Source organism: Ostrea edulis, chromosome 1 (assembly GCF_947568905.1).
Source record: "Ostrea edulis chromosome 1, xbOstEdul1.1, whole genome shotgun sequence".
Classification (NCBI taxonomy): domain Eukaryota; kingdom Metazoa; phylum Mollusca; class Bivalvia; order Ostreida; family Ostreidae; genus Ostrea; species Ostrea edulis.
Window position 1 is genome coordinate 76,112,907 of NC_079164.1, and position 23,890 is coordinate 76,136,796.

General features: G+C 37.1%; 1 protein-coding gene and 1 long non-coding RNA gene across 3 annotated transcripts; one reads left to right on the top strand and one right to left on the bottom strand.

The window, feature by feature from the left end:
* Nucleotides 1-3,563: 3,563 nt before the first annotated feature.
* LOC130053585 (uncharacterized) lies at nt 3,564-5,007 on the bottom strand. Its single transcript, XR_008802062.1, has 2 exons — nt 4,016-5,007; nt 3,564-3,769 (listed from the first exon to the last, which is right to left on the bottom strand). It is a non-coding gene; the product is annotated as an uncharacterized LOC130053585 (long non-coding RNA).
* Nucleotides 5,008-5,113: 106 nt separating this feature from the next.
* Nucleotides 5,114-19,919, top strand: LOC125681056 (glycerophosphocholine cholinephosphodiesterase ENPP6-like). Of its 2 annotated transcripts, XM_056160927.1 has the most exons (8): nt 5,114-5,175; nt 7,610-7,877; nt 8,072-8,220; nt 8,561-8,726; nt 8,876-9,165; nt 13,461-13,628; nt 19,284-19,374; nt 19,552-19,919. In XM_056160927.1, exons 2-8 carry the CDS (start codon nt 7,658-7,660, stop codon nt 19,764-19,766), a joined length of 1,299 nt encoding a protein of 432 aa, XP_056016902.1. In that variant the 5' UTR covers nt 5,114-5,175; nt 7,610-7,657; the 3' UTR covers nt 19,767-19,919. The 2 variants fall into 2 exon arrangements, with proteins under 2 accessions (XP_056016902.1, XP_048776920.2); XM_048920963.2 differs by lacking the exon at nt 5,114-5,175 and having other exon boundaries at nt 7,550-7,877.
* Nucleotides 19,920-23,890: the final 3,971 nt, after the last annotated feature.

Below are 23,890 nucleotides of genomic sequence, written 5' to 3' on the forward strand. Positions count from 1 at the left end.
TTCTCCTCCACATCACATTCTTTTTCATAGGAATTGCTAAACACAACTTCAGTTTTGACACTGAATATCAAATTCATCAAGCTGTAAAGCTTTAGTGTCATTTGCAAGTGATGATGTTCTGTGTTTGTATCTCTTGCCCCTTGGTGACTCCTCTATATCCAACACATTTAATGTTTTCTGGTGACATGGAAATACTGAGGGCACTGCATTTTCTTTGAGACATGACCTGGCCCCTACAAAGTATTTGAAGTCTTAGATTTTGAGACAAATATTTGTGAAATTAGTATTTGCTACCCCCCCCCCCCCGGCTTTAATTGGATATTTAATTAACTTTCTATAAAATCTATCTCCACTACAAATTCACATTTTTTAAACACTACAAACAGCAAATATTTAATTTCGAAAATGAACTGAAAAAAACTACAACTCCCTTTAAGCTATGTTTTCTTGCATTACTCTAGTGTCTTGGTAAACACCATTTGTACAATGCATTAATATTCATGATGGACACCTGGGGCGACTAAACCATGATAGAAGACCAGCTTCTAAGTCAGTGCACTAGGATAGCAAGTCTGCCTCTTGTCTTGTGGAATGAACTGCCATCAAAATGAAATGTATAATCTGAAATGGTAGAATAAGAACCACAAAGCAACACGAACTCGTCACACAAATGTTAAAAACGAAACAAAACAAAACTAAAATGCTTGAATATTAAAAGCATGCAATATAAAACAAAAGTTAAAGGTGATAATAACCTAATAAACCAGCTGGTTTATAGTCACTCGAGCGGAATTGGCTGTGGCACACAACATCGTATTTTCCTGGCTTCCACAGACTCTTAGTTCTCTCATCTATTCTCCGAACTGCCACTATCCATTTTAAGCGCAATTCGGAATCTGGTGGAAAATGGTGTCTTCCAGAGTTGGTGCATCCTGGTACACAGCAATATGGTGGCATTTTAATCGCGTGAAATCGAAAATGCGAGCAAGTCACTAGTAACGTCTTATGTAAACAATAAAAATTCAAGCGTCGCAGCGATATCAAGTGCACGCGTAACCACCATTAGAACAGTAGCGACATCTATTGGGGTAAAATCGGCGAATGTTCCCTGGTAGTGACTTGCGTAAAATCCATTGTTATCAGAACAGGTTCAAAACCGTAAATGGTAGGAACATGAAATCTTCACTAAACCTATTGCCTGATCAAGTGTAAAAGACTATTTCTTCCTTTCGGGGGTTCGTTGATCCCTAAGAGGAATTAATGCCCCTGAAAGTTTGCAAGTTAGCGTTAAAAATATTACAACTTCTAAAGTCTAAGTCGTAGAAAGACAGAACTCATTGGAATACGATCCCTGACCTTGAAAGTTAGGTCAAGGTCATCAAGAATCTATAAAAATGAGAAGTTTTCATACCGTTTTCAGTGTAATACCTTTGACATATAATACGCACAAGTAGTCACATCGCAACTGATTTCTATACATGACACTACGACTCTAAACTTTCACATTTCTTGGTATACAGTGACTTTTCGTAAAAACCATTGTTATTAGTACAACATCGATAAGAGTTTTTGTATTGAAATACTTTGTTTGAATCCCTCAGAACCTGAAAAGATGGAAAGACCTTTAATTGTTCGCGAAAAATTAGGATTATTAGTATTACATGTATTATTGCGTTTGTATTCTTCGATAATTTGTGCTCGTTGTACAGGGGCATTTCCATCCTAAAACCGGTAAATTCATTTCTATCTGAGAAATGCCGGGCTAAAACAGACCAAAGATTGTTTTTCGAAATTTATTGATATTTTACGGCATTTATAATTCCAAATACTTTTAAATTACATAAAGTCCCAATACCATGCCAAATTATGCAGCCCCATACCGTCACTCGCTTCTGAAATGAGAAAGGTCTAGAGGTTTGAGCGGTCACCCTGCATGTGGAAAGCCGGGGTTCGAATCCCGGCCGCGACAGACCTAAGGTTAAAACAGGTAGTGACAATTTCATCGTTAAACGCTCGGCATCAGGTGTGAATGATACGGGTGCTCGGAAATGACGTTAAAAACGGATGTCCCGTGTCACAGTAGGTGTGGTACGTTAAAGAACCCTCACTGCTCAATGGCCGTAAACGCCGACCAAAGGCCTAAATTTGAAGCCCTTCACTGGTCTTGGTGACGTCTCCATTTGAGTGAAAAGTTCTCGAGAGAGAGAGAGAGAGAGAGAGAGAGAGAGAGAGACGTTAAACAAGATACAATCAATCATTTCGGACGGTAAGCGTCATTTGCAGACCGCCACACATACACACGATTATTCTGTCCTATCACAATCTGTGATTCATCACTGAATATCATTCGATTTCATTCATTTTGAACTGAACATTTTCTCCTCGCAAGACACCATGAAAGTCATTTTCTTCTGATTACCTCCCTGACTACCATTTTCTGCCTTACAACTCGCCTAATAACCTTGTTCCTGTATAATATCCTTTGGACAGTCTTGTGATAGACATTTACTGCACCTCCATCGTTGCGACCCTTCGTTTTTATCCCGTAATACATAAAAATCATACCATTGTTAGAATATAGAAAAGTTGAAAAGAATGCAATATGCTCTTGGTTATTAAAGAAGGATAACTCCTACATCTGCACATTCATTGCTCGAGTTACACCAGTATATTGCGACTTTTATTCTGATCTTATCAGTAGCATTTATTAATAATCTACTGTTGCTTGAAGTTTTTTTTTTGGGGGGGGGGGTTGCAGTAAAAGAAGCAGCAAAAAGGTTTTTAAAAGTTTACAAAAAAGAAAACCCTACATTTCATGTGACTTCATGACAACCACATAGAGGAATGTCGGATACACAGGTCATGTGTATCAAATGTAAAGCACACGCACACTTCCAATAGTAAATTGAAAGTTTGAATGTGTACATTTTTAATGATTAAAATTTACCTACTGATGTAAAATTTCACACACACACAGGTTTGTTTTCGAGTACAGTAGCCTGTGGTTTCATTTCTACGATTCTAGAGTATGGTAACCAAGTGTTTTGTTCCCATTTTCCTAATAGAGGAGATGTGTGTAGAAACGTGTTGATTAAATTGTTAATTTCATTAATTTATATTTGTTGTTGTACATGTAAAGTACACATTTTTTGTTCTTATGATTTCAGTATGCAAATAGCAATACAGCATCAGACATCATTCTTGGGGGGGGGGGGGGGGGGGGGGGGGGGGCGGGGCAATTAATGACAGTGTTATGTTGGTATATTATCAATCCCTCCTTCCTTTCCTGACAAAAATTAAAAATATGCATTGCTTTATTTTGAAGTACATCTTATTTTGTAATCCAAAGAAGTTGGCATGAATGACTGGTATTATGACATGTTTGGATGGAAAAGTGCATGGGCTGAATTATGCAATTATTTTCTTTCCACTCGTAAATTAAAGGGATTTCATTTCAAAGTCCATCACAACTTGCCCGGATTCCAATTTTTCAACAGATTGATGGCATTGGCTGTGTGAATGCTGGGGAAATATATGCCATAAGTATTTCAGATACACTGACAAATGATTCGATATTTTTTAATTCACTCACCTTGTACATTGCTTCCAACAAATACACTGTGTTTTTGGCGCTTTCATTTCAGATATCAATACCGTTAACTGTCAGAAATGTCAAATGTGACAAAAAGCAGGAAACTTGCACAAAACATTCACAAAATATTCTTATCACAATAAATATCCATCCCTCATGCTATTTTGAGCCATTTCACTGAAACAAGTAAGTTAAATAGAAAAAATCAGATTGAAGATTATTTTCTATCCAAACAGACATCAGAGTTAAAATTACCTATTTTAAAACTCAAATTTTAAGAAATTTAACTTCTGGAGATTTTCACTTTCTTAACAACACAATATTTTCGCATTTTTTAAGCAGCTGCTTTCATGATTGTGTTAGTTTTACTTTTGTTTTGCAGTGGCGGATCTAGACCTTACTGTTGGGGGAGGGCATGTTTACCTGAACAAGATATAGGACTCACAGCTGGTGTGACCGGTCGACAGGGGATGCTTACTCCTTCTAGACACCTGATCCCACCTCTGGTATGTCCAAGGGGTCCAATCCTGTGGGGATCTGGGTCAGAATAGATCCTCAGTTACCCCCTTGCTTGTCGTACGAGGTGAATAAATGAGGCAGTCCTTCGGATGAGACTGCAAAAAACGAAGTCCCGTGTCACAGCAGGTGTGGCACGATAACGATCCCTCCCTGCTCAATGGCCATAAGCGTCGAGCATAGGCGTAAATTTTGCAGCTCTTCACTGGCATTAGTGGCGTCTCCATGTGAGTGAAATATTCTCGAGAGGGACGTTGAACAATATTCAATCAATCAATCCAATGGATCCATGTTTGCCCAACTCTGTTTTGTATTCTTTATAGGAGTTATGAGATTGATCACTGTTCGTTATCTTCACCTTTCATGTAGAGGAGTCCTATAAACGGGTGCTTATCGTTGGTCTTCCATCCACAAAATAGAGGGAGCAGAATCGCTTTCTTCAATACAGGAGTTCCAGTCATTTTCTAACCGATGGAGCTTTGTTTTCGTGGGAAAAGCAAAACACCTAACTTTATGCATGTAGCCGTGCTTCCCTCTCTTCCTGTATATCGTCTGATGAACACTCCGGAGCTGCACGAAAGTACTAATACGTGCCGGAATTCGTAAAAGACATGTTGCAAATGCTAACAAATTCTACCGGATGTTGTCTTGTGGAACAAGTTTGCTCTGTCACGTTATAGGTATGACTAAACGCGGAATAAAAACGTTGTTCCGAATTAACTCGAAACGCAGCTATTATGATCAGGATTCTTTCGGATTGTTCGATAAGAACCTTACAAATTTTCTATGATAAAAGTCTATATTATACTGTCTACACACTGCTTTAACTCATATTGACTTTTCTAGAATCGTTTTATCAAAATTATATTTTGCAGTTTATATGCATTTTTATCATCGTGTTCAATAAACAACACACGCTTTTATTTGCAATGAAATCCGTTATTACCAGGAAATCATACTTGAACGTACATTGAACAAGCCATCGTCTACGAGTACATGCGACTGGCCACATATCAAGTATGTTGTGAGGGAAGTTGACAAGCCATCCTATCTAAAAACCTCCAATCGTGAGTAACTGGCCGTACTGTGTAAATCAATGCATTATACTTTGTGCAGCCAATTAAATTATACCAGAGGCTGCACAAAGTACTAGATTATATTTAAATTTGTATGTACTTTTATGAATGTAAATTAAAGCTGTTCACCATGTGCTGACGTAACAATGTGTTTTTAATTTTTAGGTGTTGATTTATTCATCCTATGGTTTACCTTCTACATGTACATATGTATATTACTTTATTGAATTATAATCTAAATATGCTTGATTTGATGAAGGGTGCATAGCTATTTTGAAATGCATTAAATTACAGTTATATAGGATCTCCCATAGTTTGCGGTTTGATTTGACTTGTATTCAACGAGTTGTGCGTTTATCCCCCGTGAGGATCCGGATTAGAATAGGTCATCCGTACCCCTTGCTTGTCGTAAGAGGCAACTGAATGGGGCGGTCCTTCGGATGAATTCGTAAAAACCGAGGTCCCGTGTCACAGAAGGTGTGGCACGATAAAGATCCCTCCCCGCTCAAAGGGGTGTTGCTAAAACCCGGAACGGAAATCGGACCAGAATTTAGGAATTATTAAGATAGCACCAAAAATCGGAAGAAAATACTTTGTTTTGATTAAAATCAAAATTTTGGGAATTTATTTTCAAGCAGTAAAACGATTTTAGCTTAAAATTCTGCATCTTAAATTGATTAAGCGAAGTTGAACGTTTGCATAATAATTTACAAAGCGTTGTACAAGAATTTTGAAATGTCGGAATTGACAGATGTGTTAGCGAGCAGCGACACCAATTGGTAGAGAATGGAAAGAACAGACGTATTTATATCCCCCCTCCCCCGTGGCAATACGTTATTAACGCACATTTACATGTAAATTTATACATAATTCCGTGTATGTGTCTACTTACGACAGGGGGTGTGGTATATAGCAAAGACAATTCATGATCTTATATATCAGCAAGTTAAACATCTTGTGTTTGATAAATTATTTTTTAAGTAACAGACTTTGTGACCTCAGCACTTTAATCCTACATGTAAATAGGGAGGACTTCTAGCAGTTTATTTCTAAACTAAATACTTGTATCTTAATATTTAGATTGATAATGAGATGACCTTTTAATTCCTTTCAAGCATAAATTGTCTGTTAGTCTTTTAGCTACATGTATTTCATAACTCTAATTTCTCATACTATGGGTCGTAAACTTCATCTTAGTTTTCATTGGTTCTATTTCAATCTTTCGTTCCCGCTGTATCTCTTCGGGTTCAACACTAATCCGTAGGATGTCGGTAAATGTACGAACTTTCACATAAATTCATCCCAAATGAGGGAAATCCTTAATATACCTCGGACCCGTTCGCTTTAAAATTTGATGTGATACATAAATACATGTATTATAATATGTGTATAACTTAATTACGAATAAAAGCAAATTCGATTAAAGATGGATTTATTTGGGGGAAATTGTTGAAAAAATTATCTTTTACAATATTGTTTTCGGGGGGGGGGGGGGGGGGGGGGGGGGGGGCTTTTATTCATTGGATATAATATTTTAAAATTCAAAGTCTTTTTCGGTATGATTATTATTATTTTTTCTTTATCGGTAAGTTAATAACAGCAAAACAACAACAACAATAGTATGAAGTATATGAAACGGTGAATTCTGTGGATGACTTCCCGCTCTCTGTGTAATTTTTGCTTCCCTTGTTCATGATAAACCTTTTATTTTGCAAAATGCTGACCTCATAACATTAATGCATACAATATTTTCCGATCCGCGTTTTAGGAACACCCTGTTCAAAGGCCGTAAGCTCTGAGCATAGGCCCAAATTTTGCAGCCCTTCATCGGCAATGGTGACGTATCCATATGAGTGAAATATTCTCGAGAGGGACGTTAAACAATATTCAATCAATCGATTCCCGAGCCTTGCCAATAGGATAGAAAATACACAAGCAAACCACAAACTATGGGAGATTCTTTGTATCACATGCCCCCCCCCGTCATTAGTCTCCTACTGACGAAGTCGAAGGGGACTTTAGGTTTGCACTCCGTTCGTGTGTCCGTCAGATCAGTTTTCCGCATTTTTCTCTGTTCTTGCTCAGACAGACAGACGACAGACAACGGGTGATCAGAAAAGCTCACTTGAGCTTTCAACTCAGGTGAGCTTAAAATGAATCCAGATTTGATTTACACCTGCTGTGGTACAGTACGTCTAAATATGTGTATGTTTTGTTCGAGCAACAGATACAGGCAGTACCATGTGGTGCTGTCGGAATAAATAGAAGAAAGTCAATACTTGCATACTTTTGTATCCCTTCAATGCCAAAACGTATACTGTGCATTAAGCTTATTTTCAATGTTACAGGTAGAGTCGATGGAAAAACGACGTAACGATGTCCAAAAAGTAAACCAAACTTACACACTTTTTTCGTTCTATTGAAGGAAAAACAGTATCTTTCAGCAACACATTTCCGACGAATTGTCAAAAGTATGTTCTTCGCACCAAGACTGCTGTTGGTGCTCTGTAGTGTCTACTTTGGAGATTGTTCTAAGCTTGTAGTAATTCTGATGGACGGATTCCGTTGGGATTATTTTGATAACATCGACATGCCTGGATTCGCTGACATGGCTAAAGATGGAGTGAAAGCAGAATATATTGTACCTGACTATCCATCGATATCGTATCCAAATTATTACTCTATCATGACAGGTATGATAACTGTATTCACTGTTTTTCCCCTCTTCTCTCCATTATGTGAAGACATGTATTCTGCACGTGATATGGTAACGTTCCACAAATGAGTAGGAAATGGTACTAAACGATTTGATATTACCTCCATGCCATTAAAACGCATAAAAATCATATTGATTGGGATACAAGCTATTTAAAATTAAATGATACAGGTTTGCATTGCGAATCCCACGGAATGGTAGGGAATTTCATGTATGATTCAGTCAGAGACAAAAACTTCTTGATTGGCCTGAATCCAGACCAAAGTTTACCATTTTGGTGGGACGATGCAGAACCGTTATGGGTGACTGCGGAAAAACAGGTGTGTAACATTGTATGTCCATTAAAAAGCCCAATTGAAAACACTGCGTTCCAAAAGTTCCAATGTGGTGTTCAAAAATTAAACCAGTGAAAGGATGTTCACAAGGGAAATAACTCTTATCATACAGGTATTTCTTTCATAATATCTAGAGTTTTGCACACACCCAAACACCCATAAATTGTTTGTTTCTAAAGTACATCTAAATCTATAGAATTTTTTCATAAAATAGCCTCATCACAATACATGTATCAATCAATACAATTTGCACAGGTACATCTGTATATCGTTTAACGGGTTTCACTGTTAAATTATTAACGCTTAATCACTGTTAATTATGCAGGGGAAAAAATCCTACATGTTTTACTGGCCCGGATGTGACGCCAGAATACGAGGAGTTGTTCCAACATACTGTGAAAAGTATACTCGCGCTACACTTCTTCCAGACTTTGAATACTCCCTTCAGCAGACTTTAGGACTGCTAGCAAATAATTCAGCCGACATGATAGGTAAATACTAGTATCGATTTTAGTAAATAAAGATCTGCATAGCATATAGTGATGCTTCCTACCTCAAAGACATATTTCTTAATTCAATTTAGAGTTGAAAAAAAAAGATATAGGATTCAGTTTACTTACTACCTTAATAATGATTTCAGGGATATACTTAGAAGTATTGGATTTATATGGACATCGTTATGGAGTAAACTCAGTCGAATTAAACAATATGCTGGCTGACGTTGACAAGACTTTGCTTGATTTCCGGAGAAATTTGTCATCCCTTGGCCTCAATGATGACGTAAACATTGTGATTTTCTCAGATCATGGAATGGTGAATATTACAAAGATCGTCAATATAACTGACATCTTAAATATTTCCGATATCAAAATCATCTTTCAAGAATCGTCTTTTTTAACAATCTGGCCAGTGGTGGGACAGGTTGATAAGGTATGTAATTATATAAACAATATATATTTCAAATATAATAATAATTTATTATATCCCTATAGTCATTGTATTTATATAATACAAACTTACAAGGCATTTATTCCATGTACAGGTATTCAGATTCTTTTTAAATCAGATTGTTTCTCTTTGTGCATATATAAATTTTGTGTTTTCCCACAAATATTTTAACCCCCTCCCCGCAAACGAGGTTAGAGGTGGTGGTGGTTATACTGGAATCACCTTGTCCGTCCGTTTGTCCGTAGACATCATTTGTCCAGATGATACCTTTAACACCAAAGAACAGAATTCATTAAAACTTTATGTATATCTTATGAAAGGTGATTAATCTCATAACTCCTATAAGCAATACAAAATAGATAGTTTGGCAAACACGTACCCCTGGACACACCAAAGATGGGATCAGGTGCCTAGGAGGAGTAAGCTTACCCTGTCGACCAGTCACACCCGCAGTGAGCCCTATATGAATAATGAATTTGCGCACCTGCTATTTTGATTGAGATATTTTAATATTCAAAGAAGTTGTGGAAATTTTTCTTCCATTTTGAGGGGATGTTGTCAGTTTCCAGAGTACATGTATATTTTAAACACCAATGAATATATTTACATCTTTATTGACTTAGTAATTCTCTATTTATATTTTGTAATGATCTGTTCTTTCACAGAGACTACTGCATTAGTTTAGGAGAGGGTATAATGGAATTATCAGTCCATTTGTCTGTCTGTTTGCCCATCTGTCTGTGGATGATTTTGTTAATAAAAATGTGTTGTTTTCCAGCTCATGTACGCTGAATAGCAGTCATCCATGTAGTTATCCATGTAATATTATTCAGAAACTATATTGAGCATATCATCAAAATTAAACACACTACTGCAGAATATACATTAATTGCTCTCAATAATCTTCATGTCAAAAGAATGTGTTCATTTTTCAATGAGCACAAATTCACTATTTCCCACTATCAAATGTGCCCTGCGGGGGAGACGGGGTATTAGTCCAGCTAGGACAGTTCTATTTCTATCAAATTTTGTTTTTAAATAAAAAATTGTGGGAGAATGGCATGTTTGAATGTCAATTTGAAACGTTAATGCTTTGAATGACCAATAAAATAAAACAAACACAAGAGGCCCATGGGGCCACATCGCTCACCTTGACCCATTTCTGAAGACTTTCCATACATGTTTGCTTTTAAAACCTTAGTCCCTATTATGGCCCAAACCTACCCCATGAGGCCATGATGTTTACGAACTTGAATCTGCACTATGTCAGAAGGCTTTCATGTAAATGTCTACTTCTTTAGCCCAATGGTTCTTGAGAAGAAGATTTTTAAAGATTTTCCATTTATATATTCATGTAAAACTTTGATCCCCTATTGTGGCTACCCCGGGGACCATGATTTAAACAATTTAAACGTGAATCTGCACTGTGTCAGGAAGTTTTCATGTAAATGTCAGCTCTTCTGGCCCAATGGTTCTTGAGAAGAAGGTTTTAATGATTTTCCCTATATATTTCTATGTAAAACTTTGATCCCCTATCGTGGCCCCATCCTGCCCCCCCCCCCCCCCCCCCCCCCCGCATGATTTGAACAAACTTGAATTTGCACTTTGTCAGGAAGTTTTCATGTAAATCTTAGCTCTTCTGGCTCATTGATTCTCGAAAAGTAGATTTTTAAAGATTTTCCCTATTATACTTCTATGTAAAACTTTGATCCCCTGTTGTGGCCCCAACCTACCCCCGGGGTCAGGATTTGAACAAACTTGAATTTGCACTATGTCTGCCAGTTTTCATGTAAATGTCAGCTTCTCTGGCCCAGTGGTTCTTGAGAAGATTTTTATTTTGCATTTTTCTGATTATCTCTCCTTTGAAGGGGGCATGACCCTTCATTTCATCAAAGTTAACCTGAAAGCCCTTTACCCAAGGATGCTTTGTGCCAAGGTTAGTCGAAATTGATCCAGTGGTTCAAGAGAAGATGAAAATGTGAAAAGTTTACAACAACGCTGACGACGACAGACAACGGACAAAGTTTGATCAGAAAAGCTCACTTGAACCTTTGGCTCAGGTGAGCTAACAAAGGGTGTATCAATGACAAAGCAAGGGAAAATGTTGTCAGGTACGCGCTAAAATGTAACAATAATCTTTAAACAAGAGGTCCACATGCCTTATGGGTCACCTGAGCACTAGTGAAAAAGTATCACCACTCGCAAGGGCTATGAAATCTAGAAAACACTTCCTTTTCTGAACATTTAAGCTAAATTCTAATATTCAGCAACAGTATAAAACAAGATGAGTTCTTAAAACTTCACTGCCCTCAAAAGTACATACGCTGATGAAAGGCTTAAAATAATATAATAGGAGTATTAACATTAAAATTTATTTTACTGATTTCGACCCATCATAGAGTCAAAACCCTGGGTTGTGAAATTCACAATTCTTTGTACAGCCTTTTCTGCTATTCGTAAGTATGCATTTAGATATGATACAGTATCAGCAAACGTACACATAAATGCTATATACGAAGTTTGGTCCCATCCTGGGATCAGATCCCCTACCCCAGGGATCATCAAATTTACAATTTTGGTAAAGGACTACCTGCACTTTCTAAATATTCATTTAATTTCAGTATCAATAGCACTAAAAAAGATGTTGTAATAATAATAATAATAATAAATTATTTTATTTAGACAGGACAGCACATTTAGTACAAATGACTAGTTTACATTGTGGTCCTGTATCAAACATATTCACAGACAGATAAATGAGAGAATAGAAAAATAGATAACATAATATAAAATATATACATAAAATATACACACGATATCACTGGGGAAAAAATAAACATATACATCATATCTATATATCATTTATTTGAGTAATAATGCTGCAAATATGTTGATTTAAAAGATGTAATAGAACCACAGCTTCTGACAGACTCGGGCAACTGATTCCAAAAAATTGTGGAGGATACCTTAAAAGACCGTTTATAATATTCAGTTCGAACTTTTGATAAATATAAAATGCCACTATCGCTACTTCTTGTTTAAGTGTTTTACACATAAACACTATATAGTAAGTTTGGCCCTGCCCTGGGGTCGGAACCCCAACCCCGGGGATCATGAAATTTGCGATTGTGATAGAAGCCGTCCTGCTTTACATCACTATGCATTTGGTTTTTCTTAAACATGTGCGGTTATATAGAAGAAGATTTTTTAAAAATTGGTCAATTTTGGGTAGTTTTAGTCCCGTTTCTAAGTCCTCGGGGGTGTAAGAATCCTGAGATTTACAGTTCATGTCCCCCTTGTCCGAAAGATGCATCATACGAAATTTGAAAAGAATAGGAAAAGTAGTAATCAATGGAAAGTTAAAAATTTCTATTCTTCACACATTTGATAACTGAGTATTTTGGCCCCATCCTGGTACCACAACCCCTACCCCTGGGCTCATCAAATTTACAATTTTAGTAAAGGACTATCTGGTCTTTCTAATATCACATTTAGTTTCAATTTAGTAATAGTGACACTAAAGATGTTATTTAAGTGTTTTACACATTAATACTATATATTAAGTTCGCCTCACCCAGGGGTCCTTCGAATGAGGCCGCAAAAACCGAGGCCCCGTGGCACGATAAAGATCCCTCCCTGTTCAATGGCCATAAGCAGAGGCCTAATTTTTGCAGTCCTTCATCGGCAGTGGTGACGTCTCCATATGAGTCTAATATTCTCGAGAACGACGTTAAACAATAATCAATCAATCTCTGTTACTGTAGATGCCCGAGAGTAAAGAAGATTCTTAAAGAAATACATTGATTTTACAGTTTTTTTCCCCCTTAGGTTGGAGGGTCGTGGAATTTACAATTTTCGGTCTCCATCACCTTTGGTCAAGATTGTCCCAGTAGTTTATGGGAAGTTGTTGACGGACGACGACGGACGCAGACCAATAGTAATAGGTCACCTGAGTGACTCACCTCGATGATGATCCCACCAATGAATATAAGTTCAATGCATTTTCAAAAATTAGAACTTAGACCCGTGTTGAAAAAATGGATAAATCTGGATTAGGCTACTTAAATGAATAACTTTAAATGTATCAAAGTACGTGTACCAAAACAAACATTCGCTACAATGTATACATGAGTGTAACTTACCAGGTTAACAATATGATATGCAGGTTACAGGTATAGTTCTGATATATTAGGGAAAATAAAGTTTATTTCAGACATCCAAATATTACTGAACTCCCTATTGTAAGTTTAAGATATTTTTACGGCTTTGTTTTGAAGGTCTATAAGGATTTAGTGAGTGCAGGCAAACCCAACATTACAGTCTACAAAAAAGAGGCTCTTCCTGACCGTTATCACATACGAGGCCACCAACGAACGGCCCCCATTGTTATAGAACCAGACAAAGGTGTCGCAGTGGTCTCCCCTTGGAAGTGTAGTGAATGCTCTGTAAGTATATGTTTCCCGCCGACTACGTAAGACTGAAAAGGGCAACTGAAATTTTTCAAATTTATTTTCCCATTTTTAATGTTTAATTAAGGTATTTCTATAATGGTCAGCAAAAATTGGAATGTCATTTGTTGAGTTACAAGTGAGATACAGCACTCACCATTCTTATCTAAACCACAGGCAATTGTATCGCTTGGGGTCGAATTTACTATTAAAGAGTAAAGGTATAGAACTCGATATATAGGGTACCCAATTTAGTCGATGTAAAAACAATAAACCAATTGATATATAATTCTATTTTGTATTATTTAAGAAATAAGGTATCATTTAAAAATATTTATCGGGATATAAATACGGGTTGGTCACGTGATCAAATTCCATAAAGCCCGGGTTGGTCACGTGATCAAATTCCATAAAGCCCGAAGGGCTTTATGGAAAATTTGATCATGTACCAACCCGTATTTATATCCCGATAAATATTTTAAAATGATACCTTATTACTTATATTTACATTTTTGGTCGGTAACATTGCTGAATTGTGTTAACAACACGTTTCCATACATTTCAAATTGTTGACGTCCACAACGAAGCGTCACAGATGTTCAAAATGACGACAACACAAAACAAAGTTCTATAAAATGAAGAACTGTTTTAATTATTAAGACGCTAGAAAGCAAGTATATCAACATATACTTATACATTAACTCGGGAGTATATAATGGAAAACTCTTCCATATGTCTAATTTTAGGGGGTGGGGGAATTATGATTTAAACGGGGATGCGCAGTGTTACACTTAGAGTTGTGATGCGCTTTGACTTTTGAAAAGTGAAGACGTTGAAGACCGACTTTGAAAGATATTCTGTGGATATTACGGAGTTAACAGAAGACTGAGATGGAGGAACATGAAGAACAGGGCGGCAGTCGTCAGGTGTAGGCAAATTATTTATAGACAGGACCGAGGACGCAGCTCAGATGAATCTCCGGAAAGAACTTGAACATCGCAGAGAATGTGGAACTGCACGAAGGTAAGGGACGGTTTGGATTTGGATATGTAATTGTTGATAAACATGAGCTCACTGAACTCTTCTTTTGACTCGATAATTTTTTGTAATAGGTTTTTAACGACGCCTCGCTTCGATGTCCCGACATAAACTTGCTGCTGTGGCACGGAAGCAGTGTGGTGTGTAATCCGAGATTCCTCTGACTCTTACCCCCGCTTTTATATTTGACATGTGCGGGGGAGAGTCAGAGCGGACTCCATATTGAAAAGTGGGAATTCAGCGACACCAGCTGGTGTCGCTGCTTTACCTACCTCTTACAACTTTATTTCGCGGACCCATCTTCCAAGACGCCAGGATTCAGTTATCGGAAGATTATTCTACAAATACATCATGATTAATACGATGCTATCGCCGTTTAAACGATGGAATTTTGTGTTTACATGTGCTGACGTCATGGGCAAAGAAATCAAATGGCGAGGCGGCGACCTAATTCAAGTGATGCTCCATTTGTCGGTGTTAGGGCCGTTTAAACGGCGATAGCATCGTATTAATCATGATGTATTTATAGATTTATCTTCCGTTAACTGAATTCTCACGTCTTGGAAGATAGATCCGCGAAATAAAGTTGTAAGAGGTAGGTAAAGCAGCGACACCAGCTGGTGTCGCTGAATTCCCACTTTTCAATATGGAGTCCGCTCTGACTCTCCCCCGCACATGTCAAATATAAAAGCGGGGGTAAGAGTCAGAGGAATCTCGGATTATGTGGTGTGTAGGTCTTAATGCACTTTGACGACTTATCGGCCATACATCCTGTGAATGACCTTTTTGCTAAAGCCTAATGTCATCGTCTAGCATTCGGTACAATTCCACATCACCGATGACCAGGGTGAAGTTGTAGCAGACGAAATTTTAGACATACATTAGGCCTAGTAGGCTAGTAACTAAAGACATTGTTTACAGTTATGCTTTTATCAATTATTGATGAAAGTCCACTGCTTGGAATACAAATAAAACCGTAAATACATTTTGTGGTGTTGATTTCATCTATTGAAAGATTTCTGTAGTAAGTGAGAGCGATTGCTAGATGTGTATTGCCTTAGTAAAAGTAGTACCTGTTACCTACTTTTAACAAATGTTCATACGCACAGCCGTGACCTCTGTTGACCCCGTAGTAGATTTATCCAGAAATAAATACGTATTGCTCGTAATAGTGTTATGTAGGAGAAACAGTTGCAAATGTAAATATATTATATTCATTCATAATCAATCTACATTACCAAAGTTCATCCCGAAATTCCGTATACTTCCCAAGATATGCAAAAATGAATTCGGAAAAATGCCTATTATTTTTTGGTCGACTTTTAGCTGGACCCTGGTACTATACGACTAAACAGAATGTTTGAACATTGCAAAAAGCTATTACATTGAATGTGCAGCATAAGATATCATTTCTAAAATGAATTTCTTACCCCAATTCATAAAATGAAGTCCGTAATACATGTAGCTCCGTAAGTGACTGCACATTTTAAAACCGTCTCTACTTTCAATATCCCAGCCATTACAGTAGTTACGACTAATTACCCAAAAGGGATGAAAGGACCCATAGCGATTTAGAGACTCAATACTATTATCTATCAATATTGATTCTTTATAGTACATAAATTATGCTAATAACAAGTCTTTATAAATATACAAATGTCTTATTATGTCTATTTTTATCTAAACCAATTTATCACAGGTGTTTGACGATTGATAATAATGATGTTAATGTGGGTAGTTACATGTAGTGGCACCGATGAAAATGACTGTGATAAGTGAAAGTACAGACGGTTTTAAAATTTTCAGTCACTTAGATCTATTACGGACTTCATTTTATGAATTGGGGTAAGAAATTCATTTTAGAAATGATATCTTATTCTGCACATTCAATGCAATAGCTTGTTGCAATGCTCAAACATTCTGTTTAATCATATAGTGCCAGGGCCCAGCTAAAAGTCGACCAAAAAATAATAGGCATTTTTCATTTTTGCGTATCTTGGGAAATATACGGATTTTGGGATGAACTTTGGTAGTAATGTAGATTGATTATGTATGAATATATCAGAATACAAAGTAGAATTTTATATCAATTGGTTTATTGTTTTTACATCGGCTAAATTGGGTACCCTGTATATAGAGTTCTATACCTTTACTCTTTATATAGTAAATTCGACCCCAAGCAATGCAATTGCTTGTGATCTAAACAAGGCTCGTGCCATGTTTCTGTTTACATATATATTTATTAATAGAAAATATGTTGAAAACAAATGAGATGTGACTTAACACAAGAAATTGTTTAATTGTGTTCAGACTTAACTTGCTATTTGAAAAAATCTGCTTTAAACGAAACTTCTACTAGTATATTTAACCTATGCAAAAGAAACAATTGGCATGTGCCTTGTTTACATAACAAAGAGGGGGCCTCCGTGGCCGAGTGGTTAGAGCATCGCGCTCAAAATCACACGTCCTTTCACCTCTGCCGGCGCGGGTTCGAATACAGCTCGCGCCGGTAAGTGAGAACGTTTCCCAGTTTACTTTCGGAAGGTCGGTGGTCTCTCTTCCCAGGTACATAAAAACTGGGTACCACCAGATAACTGAAAGATTGTTAAGTGTGGCGGAAAACATCAATCAATCAATCATAACAAAGAAGCGTGAGTTCTGTATCTCTCTTGTAACTCCACAACTGACATTCAAATTTTTGCTGACCCTTAGAAATACCTCAATCAAGCGTTGTAAACATTAAGAACGGAAAAATAAAATTTAACAAGAAATGTTTGTGAAACATATACAGTGTATGCCCCCATGGTGCAAAATTGGAAAAAGGTTATACACACGCATCATTTAAATGATAGTGTCAAACCAATTCGAGATATTGAGCAGCCAATATCTTCTTATGTCCAAAGTGGAATGACCATGTGACCTAAACATCAATAGGGGTCATCTACCCCTTATGCTGTACCAATTTTAGTGTCAATCAAGTAAATGATTCTTAAAATATAAGATATAATATATATTACTATGTCCATTTTAACCTTTGACCATTTGAACACAAAATTAATACGGGTTATCTACACCTTATAATGTTCTCAAGATATTGAGTAAACAGTATCTTCCTACAGCTGTATGTCCAGTTTAACCCTTGACCTCAAAATCAATAGAGGTCATCTACTCCTTATGATGTACCAGTGCACCAAGTTGGATGTCTTTCGAGCAAAGGGTTCTTAATATATTGAGCAGACAGTATATTCCTATGACCAGTTTGACCTTTGACCATGTGATCTCAAAATCAATAGGTGTCATCTTCTCCTGAAGCTGTGCCAGTGTACCAAGTCTGATGTCTGTCAAGCAAAGGGTTCTCAAGATATTGAGCGAACAGTATATTCTTATGTCTAGTGTGACCCTTGACTATGTTACCTCAAAATCAATAGGGGTCATCTTCTCCTGAAGATGTACTAGTGTATCAAGTTTGATGCCTGTCAAGCAAAGGGTTATCTAAACATTGAGCGGTCAGTATATTCCTTTGTCCAATTTGACCCTTGAGCTTTGACCATGTGACCTCAAAATCAATAGGGGTCATCTACTTCTCACAATGTATCAGTGTACCAAGTTTAATGTCTGTCAAGGAAAGGGTCCTCAAGATATTGAGCGGACAGTATATTCCTATGTCGATTTGACCATGTGACCTCAAAATCAATAGTCTGAGGTCATCAATAGAGGTTCTCCTCTAGATGCACCAGTGTACCAAGTTTGATGTCTGTCAAGCAAAGGGTTCTCTAGACATTGAGCGGTCAGTCCTATGTCCAGTTTGACCTTTGACCGATACCTCAAAATCAATAGGTTAATCTTCTCCTGAATATGTACCAGTGTACCAAGTTTGATGTCTGTCAAGCAAAGAGTACTAGTGCTCAAGATATAGAGCGGACAGCGTCTTCCTATGTCCAGAGTGGATTGACCCTTGCTCTTTGGACCTGAAAATTGATAGGGGTCCTCTTTTACTCATAAACAACCCACATATGATATATCAAGTGAATGGTTCTCAAGATATTGAGCGGACAACATGTTGTCTACCGACCGACCGACATGTGCAAAACAATATGCCCACTTCTTTGAAGGGGGGGGGGGGGACATAAAAATATCCAGCTGAAATCGTGTCCATGTCCCTTTAAGTAATATGAAATGTCCCAATATCTAACGTAATTCAAGTTTTTAAAGCAAAGTGCCCGTGTAAATATCTCTCTTAATCAAATTGGTTGGCATAAACGTCTAGCATGTTTTAACGTTTCCAGATCTGTTGAATGAATGATAACCTGCCTCACTTGTTATTGTTTCTAGAATCTATCAGAATTTCAATGGACGGAGGGAAAACTACATTTCGTATATCCTAAAAGTTAATTTACTTGATTCAAAGTTCCCTCTAATGGTCTTAACAGAAATATGTTAAAACGTTTTGGTGCAAATGTTTTTTTAAAAATATAATCATGATATTCTTACTTTAATTAACATCTCTAGACGTCTCCATATGAGTGAAAACCAAATGCAACCAATAAATATTTTTATGATTATAATTTTATAACTTTTTTCCATACTATTGAAGTGTCTTCAATTTCATTATAGGTTATACCTACAGGAACCGCGGATAAAGGTATACATGGATACGATAATTTAATTCCAGAAATGAGGGCGATTTTTCGGGCTACTGGACCAGGTATATAACCCAACATATTGATTTTCTGTGTACTTAGATTTCTATATTTTAGGCAGCTGAATAATGCATAGTTTGGTAGTAAATTCTGCCAAGTTATAAATCTCTAAATAGCAGTCTCATCATACCTGACAAACGCATGTTTCCTTTATCAGTTCTTGATTTATTTTGATTTTTCAGCATTCAAGAAGAACTATACAAATGCACACTTGGCCAATATTGAACTTTACCAAATAATGTGTAACGTTCTAGGAATAAAGCCAAATAATCACAATGGAACTTGGAATAATGTGGTGAATATGATGACAAAACGTACAGCATCAAGTGGGTTTTCCGCCCACCCCTTTTCAATGTTAGTGCTTTTTATAGTAATTACATGTATTTACGGAGTATAGAACTTTCTGTTACAGCAGCTTATTGTTTGACCTTGTTTGACCTTCCAATGTTACATATCCTTGTTGTTTCATCTTTCAATAAACTGTACGAGTATAGAACTTTCTGTTAGAGTAGCTTATTGCTAGACCTTCTAATAAACTGCAATCATGTGATTTACCCTTTGATTACATTTTTGATTTAGTTATACATGTAAATTTCGTTTTCTTTTTTATAGTAAAATATTATTTTAAGCGTTTAAAAACATACAATGCATTCAATGTGAGAAAGGAAGGCATTGTCTCAATGCTGAGAGGTCGTGAGTTCGATCCTCGTTCGTGCCTCGGTGGTTCTTGAGAAGATTATTAAATGACCCCAACCTATTTTTGGATTTTGGTGATTATCTCCCCTTTGAAGGGGGCCTTTTAACAAGCTTGTAAACCATTCACCCAAGGATGCTTTTGGCCAAGTTTGGTTTAAATTGACCAGTAGTTCTGGAGAAGAAGCCGAAAATGTGAAAAGTTTACAGATAGACGGACAACAGGCGATCAGAAAAGCTCACTTTAGATGAGGTAAAAATAAACCAAAACAGTACAACTTCCCGTGGGGATCCGGGTTAGAGTAGGTCCTCAGTACCCCTTGCTTGTTGTAAGAGGCAACTAAGTGAGGCGGTCCTTCGGATGAGATCACAAAATTTAAACCGAGGCCCCGTGTCACAGTAGGTGTGACACGATAAAGATACCCCTCCCTGCTCAAAGGCCGTAAGCATAGGCGTAAATTTTGCAGCCCTTCACCGGCTATGTTGTCGTCTCCATATGAGTGAAATCTTCTCGAATGGAACGTTAAACAATATATAACCAACCAAACAGTATAACGAATGGGTGCCCAAGAGGGCGAACGATTCAGTCGCTATTCATAACTTTGAAGTCTTGGAGAAAATGGAATTTACTTCATCACAAACCCGGAATCTTTCTCCTAAAAATAATAAAGGGGGTGTCTCCGGTAACACATAAGAAATCATGAATCATTCAACATTTATTCAATGGAACTGTCGATGTTTTATAGTAAATTTCAATGAACTATCGTAATAGGCTGTATCTACTCGAGAATTGTAAGCAACATTTTAGCATAATACACTAGTGACCAGGGGACGGTATCATGGATATCAACAAATTAAAACATAAAACATTATCCCTCAATAATTCATTTAAAATATTACCTATATGAGTGGCTTTAAAGCCTAAACTGGTCAACTCTTTCATAATTAGGAGAGGTGCCACAATTACAATTATTTCTGGTTTGATGATGGGGATGGTTTCATATACCAAGGACTTTCCGCTACCAGTTTGTGTCCCAACATATACATCTTTGCCAACCAGAACTGCTTCAATTCCTCTCATCTGGTTTTCCCTTAACTCTGCTTTGAATACCTTTTCTAATTCATCGTTCAACTTTTCCTCGCTTTTACTGGATGACGCTATTGTTGTTACCGGTTTACTCTATAACAAGTATTTTCATTGGCTGAATATAAATTCCATTCAGACATCACGTGATATACACATTGCCAACTTTTAGATAGCTCGATCGGCCAAGGGTTTATGAGGAGCGGAGTGGACCGAAAACCCCTGGCTAGCGAAGATGCTTACACGTACGCATTCAAATGATTTGCAATTTCCTGCCAGGCTTTTGCCGTTGTCTAAGGCAGTCATGCCTGACCCCGACAATTTCCCATTTAACAAGGACTCTCTTTTCTGCAATTTCTAAGAGAGGACGATCTCGTTCCTGGAACTTCAGTTACAATTTCTCATCCTTTTAAGGACAGTTCTCGACCGCCATGGTTGTCAATGTAAGTAAACGGTAAAATTTCGTACCTTCATACGGAAAAGATTCCCTCCATAAGGGGCACTTGTTTCATGAACTGGGTTAGCGGACAAGCCGTCAGTAAATCAAATAGTAACAACGATAGCGTTGAAAAAATTAGTGCGAGGGTTATCAAATACATATGCCTTCTTATGTGAACCAATTAATCTATAACGGGTCATTACCAGGTCGATCGCTGGATTGTGCGAAACGAGTGCGCACAATTTCGTTTCCGTTGTGAAATATCTTCTTCCAAAAATAAACTGGACGTTTTAGACATTGATGTGTTTTATTTATATATTTTTCATTAGCCAATTTTACCTCTACATAGAAGAGTTTCTTGTTGCCATAGCAATTTAAGATTCTAGACGAAGGGTTGTTTTGGGGTTTTTTGCACTCTAAGTTGAGATTTGCTTATTTATAAAGTTCGTTTTGTGATCTATTTAGCTAAATCCAAATCTTAATTTAAAGTCAAAATTAAAATTATTGTGAAGTCGATCATTCTAAAATAACATTGTTGTTCAATATAGTTTCATAACTTTTCCAGTGTCTGCAAATTAAGGGTTTCAGTTTAAAAGCAATGGACGTCTTACAGGTTATTAAAATTTTGACTTAAATCTGAGTTTGTTACATGATCCCGGGGCCTGGCCTGCATTTCTCAAAATAATCTTACCGCTGCGGTGGCTTAGAGGTAGAACGTTCGCCCAACATGCGGAAGGTCGGGGTTCGAATCCCAGCCGCGACAGACCTAACTCGTTCTTATCACACTTATTTTAACTATGGATAACCCCTTTCACCTAATCAAGATATAGGGTTCACGGTGGGTGTGACAGGTCGAAAGGGGATGCTTACTCCTCCTAGGCACTTTATCCCATCTTTGGTATAACCAGGGACACGTGTTTGCCCAACTCTCTGTTTTGTATTGTTCATAGGAGTTATGAGATGGATCACTGTTCGTTATCTTCACCTTTCTTTACAACAGAGAATTCCCGATAGGCGAGACATGCATCGTAATTTTCCATGAATATATTTAAATCTGAGTAACATTATTAAACTCAAGGGCGCTATCATTTAAAATAACTACCTTTTTTCAAATAAGACATATTGTAAATTGATATAAGAATATTTTCAATAATAATTCAAGGTTAGTTAATTTTATACGTCCGTCGAGGATTCCCGGGACGTATTATGGTATGGCGTCATCCGTCTGTCTGTCCGGGCCTTGTGGGCAGGATACAGACCGAACCGTAAGCTATAGGACTTTACAACTTGGTACAACAGGGCTCCGTGTTTACTCATAAAAGTTTTGAAAGAAATATAAGTTTAATAAAACATTATATTTTGTATTGTTTATAGGAGTTATGAGATTGATCACTGTTCGTTATCTTTACCTTACAGTTGCGTATGAGTTATATACATTTACATCAAGTTGTGTTCTCCCCTGACGCTTGGGACTATTTATAGACGCATCTGCATAGTCTCTACATATTTACTTTATAAATGTTTTCTTGTTAAAGGTTGATAACTTCAGTATATGAGCTTCGGATTATAAGCCGATAAAAGAGAATGGATGCTTGACATTGAGAGAGAGAATGTTGATTTAGAAATGTGTATTCTTTGTCGATTGAAATCCAAATAATACAGCAATTGAAATCCAAATAATACAGGGATGTAACAACATGAAGAGCGAGGGGCTGTGTACATGTAGTTGACCATACTATGCGGCTTAACGAGTGTTTCGAACATTAGCGTGACATATTATCACGTGGCTGATTTGATATTCAGCAGGTCAAGATGATTTCAATACAGGTAAATGAGGTAGAAGAAGGAATACGTAATTTTTGCAGATTTTTATGAATTTCATCACCAACACAAGATTGTCCAGTCTTGTCTTGAACATATACATGTAATTAGTCCCCTACCGACGAAGTCGAAGGGAACTTTAGGTTTGCACTCCTTCTGTCTGTCCGTCAGTACTGCAAATCAGTTGTCCGGACTTTTTTAAATGTGCTTGCAAATATTCAATTGATATTTGGTACATTGCTTTGCCATAACAAGTTACAGATCAAGTTCGAATTTCGTCTCGGTCCGTTGATTTTTCACTAAGTTATGGCACTTGGACTAAGAAAAATAGCATGAATTGTCAGTTTTCCTAACTTTTTTTGTTGTGCTTACAGATATTCATTTGATATTCAGTACATCATGTTGATTGCTTTGCCATAACAAGTTACAGATCGATTTTGAAGTTTTCCTGGTCTAGTCTTTGTACCTGAATAGTAGTTGATTT

Coding starts and splice junctions, on each gene's coding strand:
- LOC125681056 (XM_056160927.1), top strand. CDS start 7,658: ATGTTCTTCGCACCAAGACTGCTGTTGGTGCTCTGTAGTGTCTACTTT. Junction 8,727..8,875: donor TAATTCAGCCGACATGATAG/GTAAATACTAGT, acceptor TAATGATTTCAG/GGATATACTTAGAAGTATTG. Junction 9,166..13,460: donor TGGTGGGACAGGTTGATAAG/GTATGTAATTAT, acceptor TTTGTTTTGAAG/GTCTATAAGGATTTAGTGAG.